We start from the raw sequence: 8,100 nt of genomic DNA on the forward strand, positions 1-8,100 counted from the left end.
AATTTACTTTAAAAGTAGATCATATGGCCAGGCTCAGTGGCTCAGCCTGTAATCCCATGCTTTGGGAGGCCGAGGTGAGTGGATTGCCTGAGCTTATGGGTTTGTGATCTGTCTGGGCAATTTGGCGAGACCTCATCTCTACAATAAAGCAAAAGATTAGCCAGGCATGGTAGGGCACGCCTGTAGTTCCAGCTACTTGGAAGTCTGAGGTGGAAAGACCACCGGAGCCCAGCAGGGCGGGGCTGCGATGGCCAGGAGTGTGCCACTGCACTCCACTCTGGGCAACAGAGTGAGACTCCAACTCAAAAAAAAAAAGATCATAGGCCAGGTATGGTGGTTCACACCTGTAATCCCAGCACTTTGGGAGGCAGAGATGAGAGGACTGCCTGAGCTTATGGGTTTGAGATCAGCCTGGGCAACTTGGCAAGACCTCATCTCTACAATAAATCAAAGTATTAGCTGGGCATGGTGGCACATGCCTGTGGTTCCAGCTACTTGGAAGTCTGAGGCAGAAGGATCGCCTAAGCCCTGTAGGTCGAGGCTGCAGTGGCCTGAGGGTGCCACTGCCCTCCAGCCTGGGTGACAGAGTGAGGATCCAACTCAAAAAAAAAAAAGTAGATCATAATCATTGTCATTTACACAATGACTTTTCATGGCTATATATAGTTAGAATTCATTACATGTATTCATCACTGAACATGAGTTTTTAAATTTTATGTATAAGTTATACTGCAATAAATCTAACTGGAATATGACTTTTTTTCTATGGCTCTTTTCTTTTCTAATTTCCACAAACCAAAATAACCAAGAATTAAAATTAAAGAAAGTAAAACTGATCAATGGATCAAAAGTAATTTTTTAACCTAAAAAAGTAAGAAATATAGAAAAAACAAATGCACAGAGTTTAGTAAAATAAGATTAAAATAATCTCTTTCATAATGATAAAGCCCCACATTCCCAAATTTCTCATTATGAATATATACCTTGTGAATCCTTCGTATTAAAACAGATGCAAAAAACCGTAATGTTATTCTCAATTCATCAACAAAGGATTCGTCATCTGTCACATCCCTTCAATTGAGAAAAACAGACATTCAGAAGTTCAGGGAAAGACGGTTTCACCATCTACAAACTAAAGAAAAAATTTCCTCTTTTTTCCCACTTACGCTATTTTTCCTTTTTTAATTTATAAATCATGCATTCCATTATGGAATACAAGAAATATACAAAACAAAAACAAAAACAAAACAAATCTCTCCCATTATTCTAGTACCAACACATAATCGCTACTAAGAAAACTGTAATATATATTTCCTTATAGACATACACATGTCCACAGTCTTATTTTTACAAAGCTTGGATCACTTTGTTTTGTTTTTTTCCCTAACCCTCGGAACCTGTGAAAATACTTAGATCACTTTGTAAGCATCATCAAAGACATTTAAAAAAAAAAAAAACAGCAAATAATTTTGGAGAAGAAATAAAATTAAATACAAAATTTTAAATTAGTTTAAAACACTCATAAAATACTAATATAAAATAATAATTATAAAAGTGTGCTCTATTCAAAAAAGAAAATGAACTGAAATTTACACATTTAAAACAGAAACTTTGCCAATCTTCATCTGAGGGGCTACTTTTTCATTTTCCTGACATTTTGAGGTCCTCAGAATAAGGATTCTTCCCTAATCAAAGGTGAGAATGACTGGTGATGTCCTGAACTTTAAGGTGGTGCCAATCATGAAGGCCCTTGGCAAAATAAGGAGGAAAATGGTATCAACCGTGCTTCCCAGTCTTAGTCCCAGAAAGGTGAGGATTTCAGCATCCATAGTTATACTGAGGAGAAAATACATACTTGAACAATAAGAAATATAACCAGATTTTACAGTTGAAGACTCATTATGCACAAGCTGGGGAAAGTAAGGGATTTTTTACAAAAGGTCTTACCATCAGCTTTAATTAAATGGCAAATGTCTGATGTTTAAGACAGAGTCCAATATAAAAAAATAACTGACCCATCTTTTCAGGAAAATATGGCATGCAAGCTGGATATTAGATTTATTTTAACACACTCTGGATAAATTCAACTAGTATCATTTTATTAAATTAGAAAATTCAAAATATACTGAATCAAATTAAAGCAGATTTCATTAAACATTACAACTATAAATCATATAGGTGTAAGTGTTCAAATGTATATTAAACACATGACACTTATTTGAGAAAACGTATATTTATTAAATGATGTAGTTGGAACCTCTCTTTGATTCCCAAACTAGATGTTTTTTTCTTTTTTTCAGATCTAGAGTATTTTCTACATAGTGGAATAGAGTATTTTCTACATAGTGGGCCCTTTTAGATACATACGATATACCAAAAACAAAGTTACTTAGGAAAAATCATTAATTTTCCTACTGAAAACTACTGAAGTTATTCTTCAATTTAATGTCTTATCTGAATATAGATTTTTCCTCCCAAAGGTACAGTTATTTTAAATGGGAAAACTATATACGAAATTATTAAGTTACTACATTTAGGAGTGATAAAGTCTACAAGTCACTTTTCTTTCAAAAAGTAATATCAGTTTTCTTCCCTTTAGTATCACCAAATTATTATTATTATTATTATTATTATTATTTTGAGTTGGAGTCTCACTCTGTCGCCCAGACTGGAGTACAGTGGCCGCTCCCAGTCACTGCAGCCTCGACCTGCTGGGCTCCAGCGATCCTTCCACCTCAGCCTTCCAAGTAGCTGGAACTACAGGTGCGCGCTACCACGCCCGGCTAATTTTTTGATTTATTGTAGAGACGAGATCTCGCCAAGTTGCCCGGGCGGGTCACGAGTATCACCAAATTACTAATTGACTACTGCCTATATTGATGGTTCTTAACTAGACTGCCTTCCAGGTAGCATCTGGAAATACCTAAAGAAAGAGCAAATGGGAAGAGGTCAGGGGTGCTGCTAAAAATTGCATAATGCACAGTGCAGTCCCCACAGCAAAGAATTATTTGGCCTAAAATGTGAACAGTGACAAAGCTGAGCAATCTGGGGCAATCCTGAAAATACATCATTAACACGTTTTATTTAATGGTATTCACTATATCAAAGAAAAAAATATCGTATAGAAAGGACATACCTGTACCATGGATAAACAAAGTTTTCCAACACTAATTCAAGAACCTGCATAAAAATAATTTTAAAGAAAATAATAATTAATTCTTAGAAAAAAATAAACTATATTACCAAGAGTCAATTTTAACATCACAAATGATAGTAAGATACTTTCACATGACAAAATGTATATCTCAACCTTACATCCTTGTGAAGATCAAGGAGAACATATGAGAAAACACATGAAAAATCATAAAACTTCAAAAAAAGGAAAAATTATTATTATTAGAATAACACATACATCTTTCTAAATATTCCTATAATAATAATAATAATAATAATCTATAAAACGTAAATAAATTGTTCCTGACTCTGAAGGTTCACTGAATCAAAAAGAAGTACTATAGAAAAAAGAAAGTTGGACTCTGCATTCCTAACTTTCTCTGTAAGTCATCCTTCCAAAATAAAATGAAGAAACAAGTAGCTAAGATTTATATAAGGTGTCAAAATTAGGTGTTACTTGTTACCTTTGAAGGGAGGATAGTGACTAGAAGGGAACATGAAGGGTAGTTCTGGGATGCTTACAATGTTTTGTTTCTTGATACATTCACATTGTGAACATTCTAGCTGCAAGCTTAAAATCAATATGTAAATTATATGTGAAAAAGCAGCAAAACAAACCCTGGGTGTTTAACCTCTCATTTCTTAGGTTTGTATGTTACAATGTTTACAAGAAGTTGCAGCCCTGGACAATAATTTTAAAAAGCACTTGGAAACAAAACAATGTATCTCATCTACAAGCCTCCCAATCAGATCATACACCTTCTTGGGCAGCAGTAACAAAGGTTGTGGAATCTCTAATTAAAATATGAAGGCAACAATATTTAAACTTTTTACTAATGCTAACTAAGCATTAGCTATATTCGATGGGAAATGTTGATACATATAAATAGGATACAGAGAGGACACTAGAAAAAAATGATCGTTAAACATTTGCTCTTCCTTTATTCCCCAAATCCTACTGATTTCTACATCCTAAGCAGAACTCTTTCATAGCACCACTGATCAAGTCCTCATCTTCTCACCCCTCATACTGCAGCCATGGCCTCCAAGCTATTTTCCCTGCCTTCAAGCCTTTTTACCTCCAACCTCCACAGACCTGCCAAAGTGACCTAAAACACATATTTTACCACAGCACTCCCTGCATGTTTCAAGCCTCAATATATTAAAGCACCATATATGAAAATAAGAAATGTGGTACTACACTGATCTTTGGAGGGAGCCGCTAGCATGCAGCAGCTGTAACTACTTCCTTTTCAACTCCCAGCGCATCCTGTGAATTACATCTGAAAACTCAAATTACACAGCTTTCGGGATCAATTAATCTAAATCCCATCGATATAGCCCTTCAAGTCGTTTGAGAACCTGATTTACAAGGGAACATAAAATACCGGTTAAGAACCCAGCCAAACCTGAATTTCTGACTGAGTTTTGCAACCAACCAGACATGAAACTTGAGAAATTATTAAAATCCTCTGAACTCCAATTTACCTTTGGTCAAACTATCCATACCACCACCCACTTCATAGGTCAGGTACAGATTACACGAAATAACGTGTGTGCTTATTAGCGCAGTGTCGAACAGACAGTAAGGACACCACCACCATGAGCTACTAGATAGAGCTTCTTCATTGCCCACATCCTCTCTCGGGTTTTGCTGTCCGACTTGCCGAACCCTTCACCTTGCTTCGAGCCTCTTTCTTTTCCAAAGCTCTACCCAAACCCTAAAATACCCTTTCCCACACGATGAGTCTGGCACACTTCCAGTTATCCAATCTGACTGTCCCTCAATAGTTATGCACTTCCTCTACGCTAATTACACACACCTTGTACATTTTTTCCACTAGTGCCTGCAAGCATTACCGTAACGACCTGTTTATATGTCTACCTTCCCTCCTAAAGTTCCTGGTAAAGAAGGAACATATCTTATTTCTCTTTCAATCCCTAAGGTCTGTAGCAAGATCTCAAAAACTGTTTTTAAATGTGAGAACCGTATTTATTGAAAATCAATATGCACCAGAGCTTTACATAAGCTCTTTCACTGCATTGAAGGCATGAATGAAGTGTTAAAGACACAAATAATACTCTTGGCTAGAAGTTTTTTTAAACGGACCTAAACTCAGTACCCTCTAATAGAAATATAATGTAAGCCGGGCTCGGTGGCTCAGCCTGTCATCCCATGCCTTTGGGAGGCTGAGGTGAGTGGATTGCCTGAGCCCCGCGGGTTCGAGACCCACCTGGGCAGCGAGACCTCATCTCTACCATAAATCAAAAAGTCAGCTGGGCGTGGTAGCGCATGCCTGTAATTCCAGCTACTCGGAAGGCTAAGGCGGAAGGATAGCTAGAGCCCAGCAGGCGAGGCTGCGGTGGCCGGGAGCCGCCACTGCACTCCAGTCTGGGCAACAGGTGAGACTCCAACTCAAAAAAAAAAAAAGAAATATAATGTAAGTTACACATTAATTTCAAACGTCCTGGTAGCTACATTTTTCCAAAAGTTAAAAAAAGTAAAATTAATTTTATATTTTATTTCACCCAATGTATCTAAAATATTATCACTTCAACATGTAGTCAACATAAAAATGAGATTTTTACATTTGCTTTTTCTAACTAAGTCTTCAAAATGCAGCATGTATTTGCCACATACAGCACAGTTCCATTTGGACTGGCACACTTCAAGTGTTTATTAACAGCCACATGCAGCTAGTAGCAACCATATTAGACAGCACAGTCTTAGACTAGGGTGTCCTGGCCTCGGAGAAGCAATGAAGAAGAAAGCTTCCACAGTTTTGAGTGACGCTTTACGCAGCTTCCCTTCAGTCAAAGGAGGACGCAGCCTGGGCCGAAAGGCAACCAGGCGGGCTTCAGAAGCCCGGTGCTGGGCGTCAGCTGATGAGCACCTGACCTGAGTTAACACAAGCTGGTCAGCCACCCACAGCACATGGGGCCTCCAAGCGAGTGCCGGAACCAACGGAGCCTCGCTCCCTGCCTCAAAGGGTTAGGCTGTTTTCTCAGATCCACAGATAAGACAAGTCCCAGAATAACTAAAACATGTTACCAAAAAGGTACATATAAAATGTGACTGTAGCAAAGACAAGAGAACATACTTTGCATTCCTCTACTACGAAGAAATAGTAATAATTATTCCATTCCTTACTCTCTCCTTTGTTAGTGTCAAAACTAGGGTCATAATTCAGTGAGATATACATTTGCTCCTTATAGTTCAGGGATTCTTTTGGAAATATAAAATGATTATTGCTACTGCCCTCTCATAAAGAAGTCTGTTTTTATAGAAGGAAAGTAATAACCATGCAAAGCAGTGCTTTTCTTAGATAAAATGTCTATTTAAATTAAATATGAGATCCAAAAACATTTCTAGCTTACTGCTCAAGTTGCTTAGTTTGTAATAACCAATTGCCTAACCCAGAATTGATTCGATATTGAGATTCTCTGCAATTAAATATTTCGATAAAAACATCTGGAAAATTTTTCCGTAGGTATTGAACATTTTCTGTTAACAATATTAATTAAATCAATTACCTCTGAAAGAGATGCATCAACCTTGGAAGAAATTTTTAGATCTAGCCATGGCTGATAGTTTTCTAGTAGCAAGGAAGGCCTAAAGAAAAATCATAGAATTAAATCACTTGAAATCCAAACTTAATTACAAAGATCAACAAATAAAAAATATTTCACTTACCTGTGTCGTTTACATTTCACCTTACCACAAACAGCACAGCTATGACCTTGAGGAAATAATTCTTGAAGTCCCAACTGCTAAAAAAAGGAAAATGGGTGGGGAGAGGGAAATCTGTCTTTACTTTAAATATCATTTTTATTGTTTTGTTTTTAGACAGGGTCTCACTCTGTCACCTAGGCTGGAGTGCAGTGATGCAGTCTCAGCTCACTGCAGCTTCAACCTCCTAGGCTCAAGTGATCCTCCTACCTCAGCCTACTGAGTAGCTGGGCAACAGGCACATGACACACCTAGCTAATTTTGTATGTTTTTTTATTTTTATTTTTTTTTGAGTTGAAGTCTCACTCTGTTGCCCAGGCTGTAGTGCAGTGGCATGCTCATGTCCACCACAGCTTCAACCTGCTGGGCTCAGGCTATCCTTTCACTTCAGTCTTCCAAGTAGCTAAAACTACAGGCGTGTGCCACCACACCCAGCCAATTTTTTTGACTTATGGTAGAGATGGGGTCTCGTCATGTTGCCCAGGTTGGTCTTGAACTTTTGGACTCAGACAATCCTCTTGCTTCAGCCTCCCAAAATTGTTGTATTTTTTATAGAGAGCAGTTCTCACTATGTTGCCCAGACAGGTCTCGAACTTCTGGACTTAAGCAATTCTCCCACCTCGGCCTCCATAAGTGCTGGGATTACACCACGCCCAGTCTACGTAACAGCTTTACTAAAGATAATCAACTTTTCAGAAATTTTTAAAAAATCAATACATGAATTCAAAGGACTTTTTTGTCTGCTTTAACAGTGAAGTCATTCGTTGTATTAAATAATACTTGATAAACTAAACTGACAACTAACAGAAAAAAAATACCTGATGAAACACTTTACAATACCTAAGCCAAATTTTCAAGCTTGAAGTTAAAATCAATTGTTATGATCACTTATTTTAAAAAAAAAAAATCAAGCTGGGCTCAGTGTCTCAGCCTGTAATCCCGCGCCTTTGGGAGGCTGAGGTGAGTGGATTGACTGAGCCTGATGGTTCGAGACCCGCCTGGGCAACTTGGCGAGACCTCATCTCTACAATAAATCAAAATGAGCCGGGAGTGGTAGCTCGCGCCTGTAGTTCCAGCTACTTGGAAGGCTGAGGCTGAAGGATCGCCGGAGCCCAGCAGGTCAAGGCTGTGGTGGCCGGGAACGGCCACTGCACTCCAGTCTGGGCAACAGAGTGAGACTCCAACTCAAAAAAAAA

At 38.1% G+C, this 8,100-nt stretch overlaps 1 protein-coding gene across 12 annotated transcripts in view; it reads right to left on the bottom strand.

The window, feature by feature from the left end:
• The window catches only part of SNX14 (sorting nexin 14), an 81,074-nt gene that overhangs the window by 70,782 nt on the left and 2,192 nt on the right, over positions 1–8,100 (bottom strand). For 5 of the 12 annotated variants that reach the window (XM_021706822.1, XM_021706817.1, XM_008073718.2 and 2 more), the window contains exons 2-5: positions 6,869–6,945; positions 6,709–6,787; positions 3,137–3,180; positions 984–1,071 (exon numbers count right to left, since the gene is read on the bottom strand). In XM_021706822.1, coding sequence (XP_021562497.1) covers positions 984–1,071; positions 3,137–3,180; positions 6,709–6,787; positions 6,869–6,945 — 288 coding nt within the window. Of the gene's footprint in view, positions 1–983; positions 1,072–3,136; positions 3,181–6,708; positions 6,788–6,868; positions 6,946–8,100 lie in introns of those variants that run through there. The other 7 variants (XM_021706819.1, XM_021706818.1, XM_021706813.1 and 4 more) reach the window with 4 other exon arrangements.

This window comes from Carlito syrichta, unplaced genomic scaffold (genome assembly GCF_000164805.1).
Source record: "Carlito syrichta isolate Samal-C Ts95f unplaced genomic scaffold, Tarsius_syrichta-2.0.1 Scaffold316036, whole genome shotgun sequence".
Lineage (NCBI taxonomy): Eukaryota > Metazoa > Chordata > Mammalia > Primates > Tarsiidae > Carlito > Carlito syrichta.